Here is a 20,538-nt window from a genome sequence, read left to right on the forward strand (position 1 = left end):
ACCTGATGAATTATTAATCCTGTTTACAAAAGTGCAAAATTCTTAAACTGGGCAATGCTGCTAAAACATGCAGATCACCCAAAACCCTGGCATTACAAAGAAAATTTATATTGGAATACAGCTGATTAATAATGTTGTGATAGTTACAGGTGAAGAGCAAAGGGATTTAGCCATACATACATGTGCATCCATTCTTCCTCAGACTCCCCTCCCATCCAGGCTACCACATAACATTGAGCAGAGTTCCCTGTGGTATACAATAGGCCCTTGTTGGTTATCCATTTTAAATATAGCAGTGTGTACATATCGATCCCAAACTCCCTAACTATCTCTTTCTCCCATTCTTCCCTCCTGGCAACCATAAGTTTGTTCTCTTAAGTCTGTGAACACTGGTATTTCTTGCAAGTATTTTGGGCCAAGTTTATGCATGGATGTGAGGGGCAGCAGACCTGCCTTGTTGGTATTTTGCTTGAACTGATGTTCAGATGTTGTTGCCTCTGAGTATTTATCCACAGGAACTTCCCTGGTGGCTCAGATGGTAAAGAATCTGCCTGTAATACAGGAGTCCTGGATTTGATCCCTGGGTTGGGAAGATCCCCTGGAGAAGGGAATTTATCCACAGAACTAGATGTCACCTGGGAACTGGCATTGGATTAAATATCTGCCCCCCATGATTGAAAGAGTAGGTATTCCATTTGTGCGCAATCTTGAAGTCATAGCCCTTGGATATCGTAGACAGATAGTGTCAATAAAGCAGGACTCCAGAGGAGATATTGATAATGCAAATAAAGCCTTGTATATCTGATTGTATAATTATGATGATATTTGGGGCTACTTTATACATCTTCTCAGTGCTTGATAAACTCTCAGATGGATGAAAATAACATTTTTCTACTAAGACATCTGTTGAAATATCAAAACAGTTTACTTGAAAAGAGGAAGAAAAACATGTTCTGATCTTTACGGCTTGAGATGGTTATTGAAAATTTAGAAATCATTATTGATCCTCTACACAGAAAGCGGAAACTAAGAAGATAGAGTCCACATTAAGTAGAATATGGCAAGACAATGGTTATTGTGAGACAACTTTTAATTTTTAATAGTTTCAATTATTAGTACATATATCACTTGTGAAGTTTTAGTTCTGAAACTTTATTCACTTGGTTATGGAATGAACTGATCCATCACAGATAACTATACCTCTCTTAGTACTATGAACATTATTAATGTTTTTAATTATCTCCTAGAATTGAGTTTGCATAAAATTCTACTTGAAATCCAATTTTATTTAAAATATAGATTGGCCTCATAGCATTTTAAAAGGGTAAAGCCTATAATTAAAACCCTAAAACTATATAGATTGTATGGGAATATGGTGGGGGTAGGTTTGTACTTCACCTTGGCTGCACAGGTGAAGATAGCAACATACTCATGTCCTTTTCTAGATGTTTTTTTCATCAGTCATTCATGATGGCCATGTCCTCACCTCTTGAACTTAGAGTTGGCCAAGAGGGAAATGACTGGATTCTGATTCAGGTTGGGGTTGGGCACGGGAGTGTACACTTTTCCTAAGCTCCTGGGTGCTGTCAGTACTACTGATGCCTCTAATCCTGGGGCCATACCTTGAGAACCACCAATTTATAGATTTTTGCTTATTATCAAGGCAGTTATGTTAGATGTCATTAACAACATTTAGGAGACTGAGTCATTTATGCTTTTTCATTTTTGTTTCAAAATCACCAGCCATATTTTCATAGTTGACAGTAGCTTCATGTGACCCCATTCTTTAGCATAATCAGTTGTATTTTGTTGTGACTCAGGTGGTCATGTTCATGGAAAACAGTCCTTTACTAAGAAATGTTGCAAGACTTCATTCTTTTGATAAGAAGAAAGCTTTACATATTGTGAATGGTTCTCAGGGTTTCTCTTTGCACTGTGTAATTCCAAGTGTTGAAGTGGTTGCTATGGCTTTAGGGAAGCTCTTTAATTGAATAAAGCCAATTTGGTAATATATTTTAATCCAAACAACTCCTTACTTTTTGCTTTTCCATTTACATCACCTTTCCAACTAATTCACTTTTACTCCTGGACCTTTCCCTATACACATTTTTGGGGATCAGGTTTATTTGAGGTATTATTTGCATACATTAAAAATCTCTATATAGTTCTGTGCTGCTGCTGCTACTGCTAAGTTGCTTCAGTCGTGTCCGACTCTGTGCGACCCCATAGACGGCAGCTCACTAGGCTCCTCTGTCCCTGGGATTCTCCAGGCAAGAATACTGGAGTGGGTTGCCATTTTCTTCTCCAGTTCATGAAAGTGAAAAGTGAAAGTGAATTCTCTCAGTCGTGTCCGACTCTTAGCGACCCCATGGACTGCAGCCCACCAGGCTCCTCCATCCATGGGATTTTCCAGGCGTATAGTCATGTGATCACCTACAAAATAAAGGTACAGAACAATTCTGTCACCTCAGAAGAACTCTCTAGTGCTCCTTTGTAATCAGCCTCTTACTGCTGCTTTGCTTAGTCTCTCAGTTCTATCAGACTCTTTGCAACCGCATGGACTGCAGTCCACCAGGCTCCTCTGTCCATGGGGATTCTCCAGTCAAGAATACTGGAGTGGGTTGCCATGCCCTCCTCCAGGGGATCTTCCCAACCCAGGAATCAAACCAAAGTTTCCTGCATTGCAGACAGATTCTTTACCAGCTGAGCTACCAGGGAAGCCCATCAGTCTCTTGCTGCATTCCAATTCTTGGCAACCACTAATATATTTTCTGGTCGATATTACCTCTTCCACAATGTCATATTAGTGGAATATGCATTTTTATACAACATTTTGAACCTAGTTTCTTTCCCTTGTTATAATGCATGTGAGATTCATTCCTAATTAATTAATGAGTAAACACATTCCTTTTAATCATTGAGTAGTATTCCATTGTGGGTATACCAGTTTGTGTATTCATTCCCCAGTTGTAGGACAATGGGTTGTTTCCAGTTGTTTATGGAAAGATCCCCTGGAGGAGGGCATGGCAACCCACTCCAGTTGGTGATTATGAGTAGAGCTGCTGTAAATACTGATGTACAAGTTTTTGTATGAACGTAAATTCTTATTTTTTTTGGAGAACATATTTAGGAGGGGAATTTTTGGGTCATGTCATACGTGAATATTTACTTTTATAGGAAACTGCCAAACAATTTTCCAAATATTCCCAACACTGTGTGACCTTCCATTGACCTGCATCCTCACCATCATTTGGTTTTGCTGTTTTTTTCTTTTATTTAATCCATTCTAATAGGGCTTCCCTTATAGCTCAGTTGGGACAGAATCTGCCTGCAATGCAGGAGACCCAGGTTTGATTCCTGAGTCAGGAAGATCCCCTGGAGAAGGAAATGGCAGCGCACTCCAGTATTCTTGCCTGGAGAATCTCATGGACAGAGAAGCCTGGCAGGCTATAGTCCATGGGGTCGCAAGAGTCAGACATGACTTAGCGATTAAACCACCACCACCAATAGTTATGCATCTGTGACATCTTTAATACAAGTGGCCAATAGCTGTGTCCAGTGGCAGAGCCTCAAGAGCTATAAAAATGGGACCCAACCTCACATCTACTTAGATGGAGAAGTGAACACCTGACTGGACACCTCTCCCACCTCTCTCATCCGTCATTGTGCCACAGATGCTATTGCCTACCCCCTGCTCTGGGTTCTGTGTTTAAGGTCACTTTCCTGCAAGTGTTAACATGGCCAGTCTCCGTGGACCAAGATAGGGACAAAAGAACAGGGCGTCTCTGAACAGCCATTAGAAACAGACAGAGCTTCTCCTCCTAAGAAGGTTTTTTAGCTGAGGGTGATGAGACCATCAACTGTCTTAAGCACACATTGTTTCTGTCACGTGTTCTTAATGCTCACAGCTTTTCCCTCAGAGTCTTCCCTTTTACGAATACACTGTGTCATTTAAAATTCTGTAGAGCTCAACATAGCTTCTGTTTACCGGTATGATAAAATATAGGAAATTCTGAATCTGGTTATACTAAATACATTTTTCTAAAAACATTTTTTTGGGGGAAGATGGCTTCTGAAATAATTAAAAGGATGAATAAAAGAACAAAACATACCAGTTACATTAGTGCTAAAATCAAATTGATTAGATACTTTCTCATTGAAACTTACTTTAATTAATTAGATAGGAATAATTGAACAAAGATGATAGAATTCAGAGTAAATTGTCCTATTTCTGCAGAATTAGATGAATAGATTAGAACAGTGGTTGTTCACCTGTAGAATCATTTAGAATGCTTTTTCAAAGAAAATACTCATGCCCTGGCTTTAACTCATATCCTTATATCGGAATCTCTGGGCTAGATGGAGAGGGAAACTAATATTTAGTATTTTTTTTTAGCCTCCATATAATTCTAATGTATAGCAAGGGTTAAGAATCATTGAATATAAAGAGAAAATTTAGTGTTCCTGGTGTAATTCTAGAAATGTGGCCACCTATCAGAATGTGTTTGTTTCCATGTTGTATGTGGAAATGCTTTCAAGTTGCAAAGGTGATCGGTAATGAAACGAATAATGTAGGCTGTGTGTGCTCTTTCTCTCTCAGCCTCTCTTGGACTCTCTACTTTGTGTGTATGTGTGTCTGTTTACAAGCAGGTGGAATAGATTAAATATTAAACAATAATTTCTTGTAGTTTCTCCAGAAATTACTTACATATGGGTTTTTAAAAACTTTTCAAAAGAATAGCTGACTATAAACAGCAATCATAAATGTTTTTATCTGAGGAATATAGTATGAGGATTATATTACATTAAGGGCATAATTATTCATTTTGGAAAAAAATGGATAGAAGAAAGTAAAAGCCTAACACCATTTACAGTTCATTCTTACATAACTGTTATAAACATATTATACATTGAATGTGAAATCCCATTCTTATCTATAATAGACTAATATAACAAATTATTTCAGTGCTCTTGGGAGAAATATTCTGATTCAATAGAGAAGATGTAAATTTCAAACTTGCAATTGACACAGTGCTGTTGTCTGAGTCAAGTCAGAATGTTACCTGCATCTTAACAGGGTCTTTGTTTTGTTCACTCTATCTTCAGTATCTATGGATCAGTGCTTGACCTAGAGCGTGCTCTCAGTAAAGAACCAGATGTTTAGGCACACTGTGAATATATAAAGCAAAATATAGAAAATGACATTCTATATTCAACAGAAATGTAAATTTCTATCATTTACATTTAAGAAGTTAAAATATAGACTGGAGGAGAACCAAGTTAAAAAGGGCATCTGAGGAGTTTTCAGTTGGCTAAGTGCATTCTGCTAAAAATATTTCAATTCTAAGCTACTTCTAATAGCAGGACATCACCCAGGGAGGTCGTAGGATCATGATTCCATTCTGGCTCTACCATACCTAGAGTTGAGATGTGTTATGTTCTGGGCTCCAGGTTTTCTGGGGAAGCATAGCAGATGTTTGCATGTCTAGGGGAAGCAACTTTGCGACAGCTTGTCCCATGAGGAAAAAAAAAAGGAAAAACTCGGATGTTCAGCCAAGAACAGGGAAGACCCAGTGGGGACGTGTTGGTTGTCTGGCACACACAAGAAGGCTGACCCTATGGGTTGCCATCACAAGCTAGAACCAGGAGTGAGGAGTGGATTTAGACTGATTTTCTGGAATAACTTTGTAACAAATGTGCTGCCCCAGAAAATGCAATGCTCTGTGTTTAAAGGTTGAAGAATAGATTCCTGCAGTGGAGGAAAGGCAGATCAAAATTCTGTATAAGTTTTTTCCAACTCTGTTACTCTGATTTGTTTTGAGGTAGATCTCCTGTCCTATGTGAATAGTGGGGTAGATTGTAGTTTTCTCACTTGAACCTGGGAAAATCTGGTGCTTACTCTATTTTCTCTGTCTTAAATTTCCCTGGTGAAACTGTCATACCTGTTTCTTGCTTGCTTGGTATTTGTAGTCAAGATGTTTTTGATCATCCACTTTTATGATGAACTATAGGGACATAGATTCTGCTATGCTGTGCTGATCAGATAGCTTTAGAATAAAATAATGAGGCCTCATCTTGGTGAGGGCAAAAGGGTAGGATAAGGAGTGGGTATTTGAGTGTATACACTGAACCGAATGTGGTGATAGAAAAAACCCTTTGAATAAATTTTAAATAAAAATCAAAGTGCTGTGACTAGAAAAAGCTTAGATTTTTTGAGATCAGACTCAGACATTTTCTCACTTGGGCATGTTACTTAGCTCCTCCCAGGTTTGGATTGTTTTCTTCTCCATAAAATTAGAATAATTCTCCTTCTTTTGCAGGGCTGTTGGAAAGATTGGATATTATGTAGGAAAGCATCAGCAGGTGGTAGCTATTGTTGTTAGTAGTATTAATTACATAATGGTTTTGGAAAAACAAGTGACTTCCTCCTCTTTTGCTGGGCAGGTTGCTTTATCTTACTTTTCAGTTTGTTTTGAAGATTAAGCAAGAGAGTGCTAACAAAGATGCTGAGCAGAGTACAGGGCTGATACTCATCACTATCTGGCTTCCCTGGTGGCTCAGATGGTAAAGCTTCTGCCTGCAATGCAGGAGACCGGCGTTCGATCCCTGGGTCGGGAAGTTCTCCTTGAGAAGGAAATGGCAACCCACTCCAATACTCTTCCCTGGAAAATTCCATGGACAGAGGAGCCTGGTAGGCTATAGTCCATGGGGTCGCAAAGAGTCGGATACGACTAAGCGACTTCACTTTCACTTTCACAGCTACAGAGAGAAAAATTGATAACTGAATACCGAGAGTCTTGAAAATAATGAAAAATAAACAAACTCCAAATACAAATAGTCTAGTTTCATTTTCTTTGCTTCTCATGCATGTCTACTGAGATACTAGTTATATGTTGTATTAGTTTCTTATTGCTGCTGTAACAAGTGATCACAAACTTAATGGCTTAAAACAACATAAAATTATCTTTCAGTTCTTAAGGTCAGAGGTTCTAACCTAAAGTGAGGATGTCATCAGAGTTGTCTTCCTTCTGGAGATTCTAGACAAGATGAGATTCTAGACTCATCTCTTTGCCTTTTCCTTCTAGAAGCCACTTGAATTCCTTGACTCATCTGTCACCCCTTCATCATCAGAGCCAGCAACATAGCATCTTCAAATCTCTAAGTCTCTTTGACCTCTTTTTCTTTCTCCCTGTCTCCCCATCTCTGATCTCTGTTTCCATCTCTCTGTCTCTGACCTATGCTTCTGCCATCACTTCTCTCTGACTTTGCCACCTCCTTCTTATAAGAACCCTTCTGATCTCTTTGGGCCTACCCAGATAAGCCAGGATAATCTCCCTATCTCTAAACTCTTAATTTAATCACAGCTGCATTGTCCTTTTTGCCATAGAGGGTGACATAGCCACCGGTTCTGAGGATTAGGATATGAACATTTTTAGGAGACCATTATTGAGCCTGCCACGTGTATGCATGTTTTCGAAAGTTGCTCTAAAATCATAGAGGTAATAGATTTTCGCTTGAGTATCCTGATTTTAAAAAAATGATTGTAATGCTTTTGCTCTGATTTCATGTATTCTAATATGGTTCTCTGAAGATCTGAGTGATTGACTTGAAACTTCAAGTCTAAGGAAGACATTTTTCATATCGTTTTGGGGCATTTCATGCCCCAAGGTGCTTGGTACCAGGTATTATACTTATTTAGCTTAGAATGCCCCTTGAATCTCAAGGTGAAGGTGTGCCTTAAAGATACTTTCTCACCTACATGAAGACACTGTTGTAAGTGTCTTGAGGTCAGTGGTAGAATAGGAACTAGAGACCAGGTTTCCTGTCTGCATAGAGGACAGGGATGGGCTCTCATTACTCTCAGGGATGCTTTTCAACACTTTCTTTTCTGTATCTGCTCAAAGTAGACAGAAATGTCCCTAAAAACATCCCCTCTGCATATAACTCTTAGGAGCACCATCTTATGGGTAATTGTTTTAAATTTCCCCTTAGAAACCTTTTATTTTAAACACCTTTTAGAGTAGTTAACATATGCCGTGGAGTTAGGCTATCTGGAGTCAACCTGAGCTTGGCCCTTTCCTAACTCTGTGGCTCTAGGCAAGTTCTTAAATTTTGTGAGCTTATGCTTTTGTGCATATGAAACGGAAACCATGAAACCTACCTCATACTGTTGTGAGGATACAGGGCAATGATACTGGGCAGCTCGTTTGTACTTCATAAATATTAGCAGTTCATCAGATTTCTGAAGTTACTTTCCTTCTAATTTAACATTTAATGAATTCAACAGCCTTGTTATATATACCACTTTGGTTCAGTGATTCTAAGAGGCCATTGATTATGATAAAATAAGAGAGGGAAATATAAAGGTAGATTTTGGTGATCATGTGGTTGTTCATAATAAATTATTAATTTTTGAACATTTGCTTATGATAATGTCATTCATTCAACATTTAATAAGAGTAAATTCTGTGTTATGTTATGTGTTAATGTTATCACAGAAAGGATTATAAAGAGATTTGCAAGAAGCCTTCCATAAGGTTTAGAGACATGCTCACTGTTGCTTTGATTACTTCAAGAGCATGGGCCATTCATTCATTCAATTATTTATTGGGATACAGGACACTGCTAATAAGAGCTAGGGCTGATCCAGCAGTGAGTAAAACAAAAATGCACATTCTGTGAAGCTAGCATTCTAGTAGAGGAAGACCAACAATACATGGGACAAACACAGAGAATATATAATGTTAAGAGGTGATAAGTGTGAAGGGAAAGATTAAATCAGGGAAGGGACAATGGGGTATGCTGAAGAGGGAGATGGTAATTTCAAGTGGGATGGTCTCAGAAATCCTCCCTATGAAGCAGGCATTTTAGCAAACACTTGAAAGAAGAGAAGATGTGAGTCATAGAGATTTCTAGAAGAGCATTTTTTGGCAGAGGAAAAGCAGGTGTAAAGGCCCTAAAGTTGGAGAGTTCTTGGTGACTTTGGAGAAAGCAATCCTGGCCACCTTCTCTTTCAGTCTCCTTTGAATGTTACAGAGTCTGGAACACAGAAGGCAAATAATAACAATGGTTTGAATACTTTCAGGGAAGTACAAAGGAGTCACCACAGTCAACATTTTAATGAAGGGAAATCAGTGTACCCTGGCACTGCTTCTGGAGCTTTCTGTCTGAATGGAATTTAGCAAGCAGGAGTTTCAAACATTAATTGTGGGTATTAGAAAGATGTTGACCTGCAAGAATAATAATCTTACTGACTTGGTTTCTCCTCACCTCACCTGAGAGGATGGGAGAAAATCTGGACTGAAGAGCCCTATGTCACTGGGTTCTTGTATTTCCCAGTCTCTGAATCATTCTACAGATGGGAAAGAGAACCAGAAGTCATTAGAGGAGCTACAACTTTTGAATTTACCATTAAGTGAAGTGAAGTCGCTCAGTCGTGTCCGATTATTTGCAACCCCATGGACTGTAGCCTACCAGGCTTCTCCGTCCATTGGATTTTCCAGGCAAGGGTACTGGAGTGGGTTGCCATTTCCTTCTCCAGGGGATCTTCCTGACCCAGGAATTGAACCCAGGTTTCCTGCATTGCAGGCAGACGCTTTACCCTCTGAGCCACCAGGGAAGCCCCACCATTATTCACCATTATTGAGGTATAATTTATCCCTAGGGCAGCCATTTTTAGGTGAGATTAGATGAGCTTTGACAAAGGTACATACCCCGAGGTGTGCTGATAAACACTAAACAAGTGACTTTCAGAGAAAAAAAGAAATCTTAATTGTAACCTTTACCAGTTTTTCCTGATGTGCTAAAAACTTCTGCCATTGTTGATGTCAGGTCATCAATGTGATGTCCCTGAAGAATGTGTTGGAAAAAGATGCATTTGGATTTTACAAATCATCATTGAGCTAGTTCCAGCGTGCAGGAGCACTTATCACTGATGGAATTACCACCACAGTCATGATACAGAAATTCCCCAGACTCCGAAGTTTCTCCAGGGTTTCCCCAAGGTTATCACTGATCTGTTTGTTGTCATGATAGAGTAACTGTCCTAGAATTTACCAGTGGAATCATACAGTATGTACTCTTGGTGGCAGCATGCTATTTTGACCTTCATCCATGTTGCTGCATGCATCATCAGAAGTTTGTTCCTTCTTATTGCTGGGCATTCCACTGTATAGATATACCATAGTTTATTTATCCATTCACTGGTTGATGGATATTTGCGTTGCTTCAAGTTTGGGGCTGTTATTAAGAAAGCTGCTATAAACATCTGTATGTGAGTTTCTGTCTGGAAATAGGTCTTCATTTCTCTTTCGTAAATACTATAAATGAAATAGCTGGATCAGTAGTACGATATATGTTTCATAAGAAATGACCACATGATTTTCCAAAGATGTTGAACCATTTTCTCCTCCCACTAGCAATGTATAAGAGTTCTGATGCTCTGCAATCTCATTAAAAATTTATATTGTCTGCCTTTTAAATTTTAGCCATTTTGGTATGTGTATAGTGCTGGTATCATTTTAATTTTCTTTTGAGCATCTTTTCACATGCTTAGTGGCCATTTGTATATCTTTTGTGAAATGTCTGTTCAAACTTTTGCTCATTAAAAAAAAATCTAATTGTAGACTGGTGGTTAAAAAAAAACACACATCAAAAAAGAGTACAGAATTTGGGGATATACGTAAGTTGGAAAGGATGGGAAGGAAAATAAGGCAAACAAGCAGCCTTAAGGAGCTACCGGTTCATCGAGGTGCCCGTGATCTTGGCACTTCATAACCAAGGTGACCGACTCTCCCAGTTTCACTGAGACTGACCCAATTTAAGCACTGAAGAGTCCTGTGTCCCTAGAAACATGTCTGTACTGAGCAAATGGCATGATTGGGCACCCTATAGAACTATCTATAAGAAATTTGCAAACTCTGTGTGTGTAATGACTATAAGTCATTAGGCTAGTGAGGGTTTTAGCTGCCAGCACAAGTGAGTCTGTTAGTAGTGAATGAATTCTGACAGGCCACAAGCTCCTCATCAGGGGTAAAGCCAGTGTATAATATGGGTCTTCTGGCTTCCAGCTCTCTGCTCAGAAGTTAACAGCTCACCTGTGACATAGGAATTTAGGAACACTGGAAAAGTTCTCTCCTACTGGTAGAAAAAGAGGGGGGGCGGGGAAGCCTCCAATGATTCTTTTTTTGACAATGATTTTTTTTTTTTTAATTGCAAGCACTGTGAACTCACTTATTTGGCTTATGTTTTAATGTTCTGATCAAATGCACTTGTCCATGGAAGAACCAAGACAGTGTCTTACTAGTCATTTACACCTTAGTAGAAAGAGTTTATAAAAAGCCTTTCCTAAGAACATAATCTAGTTTGAGTAAAAGTAGTGATAGGAAAATTCTGAGTGCAAGGATGAAGGGCTACGACTAAGGAAGAAAAAGCACAAATGCTTGACAGAATTGTGAATGAGAGATGAAATTCATCAACTTAGTGTTGTGTATAAGAGTTGTGTGGCTAGGCAAGGAAGAGAGTAGCTATATAAAAGAGGAGTTTAAAAAAATCAAATGGGAAGGAATTATTCTCGTTCCTCTATGTGGTATTAAGGAAAAGTGTGAGCTTTGATCTGCTATTGATCATATACTTCATCTACTCCTTTAGTTCTTGATTTACTTATAAGATGTCCCAGTGTTAGTTATGTATTGTTCCTTGTTTTAGCCCTTGTTGCTATTGCATAACATATAAACACAGTCATGTTTTGTTTTACATTTCCCCAGAGGATCTAAATGAAATTCCTGCTTATAGATAACATTACTGCTGTGTTTTCATACACTGTCTTTCTTTGAATCACTTCCAACATGTTATGACATTTTTCTTCTTAGTGTTTATTAAATGCCCTCAACATGCACAATGCTGTTGAAAGAATATAAAAGACACAATTCTTGCCGATAAGAGGCATATTACTAGATGAGAGGCATAATGATGCTTTTAGGTGTTTTTATATATAGATATTATTTTTATATTTATCTTAAACATATAAGAAAGATATGAAAATATTTAATATAGATTACTTTTTTTTGGATGAGGTAGAATAATTGAACTAATGCACACTGCTCCTTAGCTCTGGGCTTGCCAAAAAATGTAGATGTCTCACCTACCACCTTCAGAACCATAATCCCAGCAGATTTGGGACTTCAGTTAGGGTAGAAATAACGCCCCCCCCCGCTTTTTTTTTCTTTTTGGGGGGACTTAATTTAATAGCTCTGATTCTCATACTGAAGATTTTGAATCAGATATAGCTCTAACATCTATAGCTTTAGCAATATAAGTATTCTGATTTTCACATCATTCATTCAAGAGTCTTTTCCCTCCTGAGAACACACTGTGTGTTGAGCCATGTACCGGGAACTGGGAACAAACAGAGGCACCTCTACCTCGTAGGAACTTACAGGCATGCAGGTGGGGACACAGATATTCAAAGAATAATTGCACTAATCCAGGTATGACTAAAGGTATATAATCTTAGGATGCTGTGAGATGATGTAATAAAGGAAGCTGACCAGGTCCGGGAGTTTGCAGGCTTCCTTCTTGTGGTGAGACCTAAAGGGTAAGGAAGAGAAAGCAAGGTGGGGGCTGCTGGTAGGGAAGGGTGCAACAGGGAGAGGGTCCTGGAACTGAAGGAATTGCCCGCAAATGTGACTTGACGCGAGGCAAGAGGGAGGCAGCACGTGATCCCACAGGCCCTGCAGGTCGAAGGTGGATCATGCTCTACTCCATGAGTCAAGTAAAGCATGTAGACTGCTTCCTGGTACAGCATAAATGTTGATGTTATTATTATTTACTTTAAAAACTGTATTATTAAATAATATTAAATCTTACTATTTATTTTAAGAGCAAAGGGGAGCCATTCAAGGATTTGGATCAGGGGTATGACATATGACAGCCAAATGTACATTTTATACCTAACTCTGGCCACTATATAGAAACACTGGAGAGAGGAGTTTGGTGCGAGCAGCTGTGAGAAGCCTAGAAACCAGTGTAGCTATTTAACAGACAGGATATCAGAGTGGACACTGTAGCCTGGAGCTTGGTTTTTCCTGTAGCTCATGACTTCAGAGGTACATAACTTGGAGGGTCTCTAAGTCACGTGAGATTGTATATGCGTAAAATTACTTTTTCAGAAGTTGTCGTCTATCCAATTTGGAATGTTCAGTGGAGCCAACTGCTGAATCCAGTGCTTGGTCTGTTTTGGAAGACATTCACTATTGACTATTAAATAGCTTGGAGAATTCATCAGGAAAGCCAAGTTTCAGAAAAGGCTCCCAAAGCCACTACAGAATGGGCCCCCACCAGAGCAGCTGCTTCTGCTTCAGTGAGGCAGCTGAGGAAGGAGGAAGCTACCCTATGATACCCGTGTAGTTCTTCTCAAATCTCTTTCCAACTGACTGACAAAACAGGATGTGCAAATCAATGCCCAGAAAGCTAGCAACCAGGTACTAAGACCTCTACCACCACCATCATTAAAAAACATAAATGTCTCCAAGAGCATGCCTCACAATGCCATAGTCTGCCTTTTTTTGGTAGAACCTTAATCACATTCAGAACTCTGGTTGCAAAGAATTTAGCTCTGCAGTATAGGAAGACTCACTAGAAGGATGTTGGAACGCATCTTGTGAGCCCATCCGTGAGATGCACCATGAAACTTAACTAAATTCACCCCGATGTGAGACAGTCAATAAAGGTGTACATTTTATCACCTCACAATACCAGCTGTGTGCATTTGGACACTACTAGAGCCTCGACAGCCTCCTTTATCAAATTGGAGATAATGATATTTGTCTTCAAAAGCTCTTGGGGAGATGAAGTTAAATAACATGACATTGGCTCTACATGAAAGTGAAAGTGAAGTTGCTCAGTCGACTCCGACAGGCATTCGGTAATTGAAGCATCAGCCAATCAGTGAACGCCATTCTGCAACCTATAGAGCAGTGGTCCCCAAGCTCGATGGCAACAGGACCTGGTTTCGTGGAAGACAATTTTTCCATGGACTAGGGGGTGGTGATGGTTTCAGAATGCTTCAAGAGCATTGTATTTACTGTGCACTTTGTTTCTATTATTACATCAGCTCCACCTCAGATCATCAGGCATTAGATCCCAAAGGTTGGGGACCCCTGCTATTGAGGAAATGGAATCCCTTAAAGATGGATATTAAATAAAGATTACTGCTAAAAAGACTTATGGCCCAAATAGATGTGGCTCCCTGTATCAGTCCTATGGGATTCGATGAGCATATTTTCCCCTGGAAAAGTAGATGGCATTTGGTTGTGTACTGTTTCAGATATTTGTTTGTGTTAAGTTTAAAAAAAAATAATGCATCCACATAAATAATGAAATGAAAATCCTTCTTCTTCAGTTTGTCAAGTTTCCTTCTTGAAATACCCCATTCATATAAACACACATGTCCTCTAGATTCTTCCTTTTTCTCCTGAAAAAATTGGGTCATAATATATGCCTCTCTGCACCTATATTTATTTATTTACCCCCTACCTTGAAGATCAATCCATTTCAGTTCACGTAGAACCAATCACCCATCGATGGCAGCCAGCTGATTGCCTTCTTTTGCTTTTACAAAATTTGCTCTGCCGAATAGCCATTCTTGTTCATAAGTGACTATTATATCTGTAGAATTAATTTTAAGATGTAGAAAGCCTAAGTCAAAAGTTAAGTACTGTGTATAGTTTTATTGATATGACCAAATGACTCTCCAAACACTTGTACCAGAGCTTTACCGATCCTGTATAAGCTGCATTTGTGCCTACATCCTTGTCAACAGTGTATCATCAACCCTTTTGATTTTTGCCAGTGAAATAAGGGAGGTATATCTACCAGAGTAGATTAAGAGGAATCCTGACCAAGAGACAGAGGTGAGGGATTAATTTGAAGATAAGAGGTGAGAGAAGGTAGGATTTAAATATAAATTTACAAAGGAAACTCATAACCTTCTGCCGCTTACTGCGTGACAGGCAGTGACCTGTCGAGGCAATGTACCTGCTGTTACATTCTATCTTTATAGCCATGTGAACTCATAAACACTGTCATCTCCCATTTCACTCTGATGCCCAATTTCTGTGCACTACACTTCCTGTGTCCTTATTTCACAGTTGAGGAAACTAAGGCCCAAAGAGGTTAAGTGATGTATCCCAGATTTCAGCGGAGTTAAGTCGAGATAAGGGTTCCACTTTCCAGCTCCATGTACGTACTGCATTAGGCCAGGATTCTGGCCTGAACCATTGAAGCCGCAAAGGATCTGAATATATTTTCAGGGTGTATTTCATCCATGGTTTAATAGTTGAGTTGAATTCAATCGTTTCCTATAGTGGAAGAAATTCTGTAATAGTTGAGTGGACATGATCTTAAACACACTGATATTTTTCATGTTAGTAATAAATTCTTCCTCAGAGATTCTCTGTTCCTTTTCACAAAAACTACTGTATTTACCCAAGGAGCATTCTTGACAGAAGCTCCATGAGATGAAAGCTCTAAGCTTCTTGGGATTTTAAGATTTTCTGATAAAGGATTAAGCAGCTCCTCCTGAATTCTACCCTTAGTCCGTTGGAATTTTAAAATTGGCCTGTAAATCCTTCTTAAAACACCCTTAGAGACTGGGACTGGCAGCTGTGCCCTCTTCCTTATTGTTTTCTATTACTTCAGAGATCAGGATCACTGAGATTAGAAGTTTTAGCTAGAATTTCCTCATTTCCCACTTGTTTGCAGAGTCCAGGATCTCTTCTGTGTATATCTGGGCAGTTTCCACTTGAGTCAGAAGTGGGAGACTACAGACATTCATATTTAATGAAGATAAGAAACATTTAATTAAAGCATGAAGTCCCAGTGAGGAGATGATTCTTAAATGGCACAGAAATTTGTTTAATCATCCCTATTGGAAGGGTGGGATGATGTTTGAGAATGTGATGAAAAGATGGGAAAAAAAATAAACCCTTTATCTGAAAAAAGTAAGCTGAGCCAATGACTTCTGTTTTTTTAAATTAAGAAGGCCTAACTTTGGAATTGTCCTAATTGGAAAATATCTTGATCATAGTCATTCTTTTACAGTAGAGCAGTGGAGAAATAGACCCTTAATATATTTGCCCAAAAGCAAGGAAAGTATAAGTGTTAAAGAATGGAATCTGAGAGCCGTAGTGATCTTAGACATGAACTAGCCTGAAGTCCAGTTTTATAGACAATGAAACTGAGGCATAGTAAGTATATGCAGTTTATTCACAAAGACATTTTTGGTGACTGTAAGCCAAATCTAGAACCAAGCTCTCCTGCATTAGCTCGTTGCATGATTTAATGTCCATTATGTGATCCATATTTCATGATCTACTGAAAGAATATGATTGTTTGGGATTGTGGTTTTTTTTTTTTTAGAATGTACAGGGATTTATTTTTACAGCTATCCTAAACCTAATTGTTTTTAACTAAAGAAAGGGGTGCATAAATGAGAAGACAAATCTGTTAAAGAAATGGTAAAGATAAGGGCAATTAAGCTATTTTCACACAGGAAGCTTAGCTGATAAGACATGTAATCTTTTGTTTTAGAAATTCTGCTTTTAGTTTTGCAACACATGAATAAGGGCTATGTATTTATACTGTCTACTGAAGTCAGGAAACAAACTAGGTAGTGTTTTCTTTGTAAATGATAAACTGCTTAGGACTTGTTTCAAATTAATGATATAAGTAATCTAACAAGGTCTTTCATTGTACATTTATCAGAGCAAACAAAATGCAATGTGTTTTTATAACCAGATAGCTATTCGATTTTTTTTTTTCTTTCCCACATTTGGATATAGATTGATATAGAATTACTTAAAATGCTGCATATAAATTAAACATTAAAAAAGAGATAGGGAGAGCCTAGGCTGCCCCATTATAATCTTTAGTTCTGCAGTCACTGCCTCAAGGACACTCATTTCATATCACATGTCCTTCTTTTGAAAAGTGATCACCAAGGTTCAAGTAACATTTAAGCGTGGCCAGCAACTGCATAATTTATGGGTTTTTTTTTTTTTTTTTTTTTGGTATAGTGTTCTTATTTTAATGAAAAACAAGAAAACGAAGATTTTTTCATACATTAACTCTCTTTTGTTCCTTCCCTCCTACCTTTTGCAGATCGGGGCCCTGAAGGATTACTACCACTTCTATCACAGCAGGACGATTAAAAGGTCAGTTCTCTCAAGCAGAGGAACCCACAGTTTCATTTCAATGGAACCAAAGGTAAGAAGAACCAGCTGGGTGGGGACCAAGAGATAGATCTTCTGCATTTTTCATTGGTAATCTCACACTAGGAGCTGGTAACTAGCACGAAGGCTTAAATTTCAAGAGCAGTCATACTCTCCAGTATCTTTATTTCCTTTTCAGACCAAAAATAGGCAATGGTTTGATTTCTTATTGAAGTGCCTGTATCATCCTAGTTGTAGAACAGCCCAGGGCTATCAGAAGTAGGAGTTGTCACAGAGAAATGAAAAGAGAGTATATGTGAGGGCAGATAGGGATGTATTCAGAAATAGTGAAGTGTTAAGGAGACCATACCTTCTGCGTATTTGCATACAAATCTGAAGTTCTATCTGAGCTCCATACTGGGTCTCTTCCAGAAGCTTCAGGTCACCGTGATCCTTGCAGTTTCAGTTGGCATTAATAGAGCCAGTCCATTGGGACCCCAAAGACCAGACCATGGCCTAGACCATGTCTGAGACAGGAGGAATTCTGCACACAGAATGGATAGAAGCTGGCTACCTCTCTTGGGGGCTCATCAGAGATCTTTCTTACATGTTGTCTTGACCCCAATCCTTTGGGGCTGCACAGAAAGCATAATCCTAGGAGAAGCTCGGAGGACATCTGTGTCTATGTCTAGATTCTCATAGTCCATGTTGGTGGCAGTTCAGCTTTGAAATGAGAGATAGTAAGTGGTGGTGTTGTATTAGGGGCAGACAGGCTAGTTAACTGGCAACTAAAGCTCTGGGGATGAGTTAACTGTCTGTCCTTATTAAGTTGGAGGAAGGGATTGTCTCTGACAGAGAACCGCTTGGCCTCCCAGATATGGCGAGTAAGGAGGAAGAGAGGACACGGTACCAACCTGGTCATCTGTGGGTTCATATTTGTTGTTTACTCATTAGGAAGCGTTACTTTTTCCTCATTATGATTAGGGTTTACTGTATGAGCTCATTTTCAAATAAATTGGTCAGCAAGTCCCTACCAGTGAGCATAACAATCTCACCTAGAGATTCCTCGAAAATTATATTCCTTATTAAAGCAACAAGATCCCTATTTGAATTAATATGCAAATCAGGTTTGCAGTTTGGAGTCCTGCCCTCGGTTATGTGCCACAGCTTGCCTTGTTTATTTTTTTTCTGGAATATTATCACACAGTTGTCATGATTGTAAAATTATATCTTGGTGGTTAGAAAAAACACTTTTGTCATAGGGCCCAATTTTCCGTGGGTTAGAGGAACATCCCCTGATACTTAATACTCTGGCAGCCTGTGGATTATATAAATATATATATTTCCCCTTCATCTCTATTCAGAATTAAATGTTACTGGAAAAGCAATCTGTTAGGACGTTCTTGAATTAGCAAAGTTTTTGAAGCAGAGTCACGTTTTTCATCTGTTAACTTTTCCAAAGCTTTCTTGAACTTCAATAATTTAAATGATTTTAATTTCAGACCTCATGTGCATAGTCAATGTGAATTTGAAAATCCAAGTACTAATTGGTTTGGGAGGTTAGAACAGAAGAAAACATAGAGCTGTTTCCATCCTTAATGTTTCTTGGGGACGCTCAGTCTTCCCTTCCTATGTCAATGTATCAGATTGCACGTGCAGGACCCAACCGAGACCTCGGATGCTGGAACGCACAGTGCTCAGTGTGTTCATCCTTCCCCACCCAGCGCAGAGAAGCAGGGCTGGTTCATGCCAGCCTCAGGGTACATGCTCAGTTCCTCCTCCTCCTCAGTGCAAGGAACAGCCCAGGGTGGCACTGTACCTTCCTCCTCATTCTGACACCCCTGCCCCTCTTTCCCACCCAGCTGTTTATACAAGAGATGCCACAATTCTACCAACTTTGCAGATGGAGGGCCCCAGATGGGCAACTGTCCACAGTTTTTTTCAGATATTTCTTAAAGTCCGATCATTCCTTCAACTGGTCATTTCTTGAGCCTCTGGGATATGCCAGCCCCTGTGTTAGGCTTTGAGGATTTGTGGGTAGGGTGGTCCCCTTAGCAAGCTTGCTGCAGCCTCCCACAGTAGCTTTCAAATGTAGCTTTTTTAAATTACAAGATGTTACAGTGCTTCTCAGTGTTGGGGATGGAGGAGCAAAGGAGATGGCGTCTACTATATTCTTCCTCCTTCTCAGTTTCCTCCTCAAAAAGCTCAGGGCTGCTTAGGTTAAGTTTCCTTTTTAATTGGAAAAAAAAAAAGAAAGAAAAAAAAACACCTTTATTACAGAGAAGTTGCAAAAGCATTATGAAGAATTCCTATGTTTGCTTTCCAGAGTCCCCAAATGTTAGCATTTTTTTACATTTTATCATGCTTACTTGATCATTTTCTCTCTCTCCTCTCTATACACATGCAGGCACAAGTATGTATATAAATTTCTTTTTGAAAATTTGGGTGCAAATTGCAGACACAATGCCCCTTTAAATACTTCACTGTGTATTTACTAAAACCATGGACATTTTTGACACATAACCAGGTGTACATTGGCTCACATTTTGGTAAAATCTGTATATTAACATTGATTCAGTATTACTATCTCATTTACAGATTTTATTCATATCTTGCCAGTTGTCTCTTTTCTAAGCCAGGAGCACATCAGTTGTCATGTTCCCCAAGCCCCTTCGGTATAAACACTGTCATACTTTCATCTTTTTGTTTTCTTTCTCCTTCCTTTCCCTTCTCTTCCCCTCTCTTTTCTTTCACGATCTAGAAATTTTGCAGAGTACTGACCAATTATTTTGGCGAATCTCTCAAGTTGGGCTTGTCTGATTGTTTGTGATTAGATTCAGGCTTGGTAAGAACCCGAGAAGTGCTGTGTTCTTCCCAGTGTATCAGATCAGGAGGTACATGACATTGATGTGTTTCATTTTCCTTGATTTTAATTTCGGTTACTTGATGAAGGTGGTGTCTGCCAGTTTTTTTTTTTTTTAAATTTTCCTCCCACTTAATTAATAACTGTTTTGTGGGGAAAGATTTGGAGACTATGTAAATTTCTATTGGCTGACTTTATATTTTTTCACTCCCAGCAGACCTCATGGGGAGTATAAAGTGGCAGTGTGACTTGCTTTCTAGGCAGATCTCCTTTTCTTTAATCTTGGGTGTGTGTGTGGTGGATGCTTTGTGTGCCAGAGTTGGAAGCACTTTTATGATGAGGGGATGGACCATGTGAAATGGCTTGGTGGAAAACATTGGTGATGCGTGAAGTTATTTTTGTTCATCATCGTCTCCAGAATAGGAAAACACACATGGGTGAATTGCAAGGAATACATTCACTCAA

The 20,538-nt window shown here is 39.0% G+C and overlaps 1 protein-coding gene across 3 annotated transcripts in view; it reads left to right on the top strand.

Annotated features, from left to right (window-relative positions):
• Positions 1-20,538, top strand: part of PCSK5 (proprotein convertase subtilisin/kexin type 5) — a 505,527-nt gene that overhangs the window by 27,961 nt on the left and 457,028 nt on the right. For all 3 annotated transcript variants that reach the window (XM_005683789.3, XM_013965990.2, XM_005683788.3), the window contains exon 2: positions 17,161-17,265. In XM_005683789.3, the coding sequence (XP_005683846.1) occupies positions 17,161-17,265 (105 nt within the window). The remainder of the gene's footprint in view (positions 1-17,160; positions 17,266-20,538) is intronic.

Source organism: Capra hircus, chromosome 8, assembly GCF_001704415.2.
Source record: "Capra hircus breed San Clemente chromosome 8, ASM170441v1, whole genome shotgun sequence".
In the NCBI taxonomy this organism is placed as follows: domain Eukaryota; kingdom Metazoa; phylum Chordata; class Mammalia; order Artiodactyla; family Bovidae; genus Capra; species Capra hircus.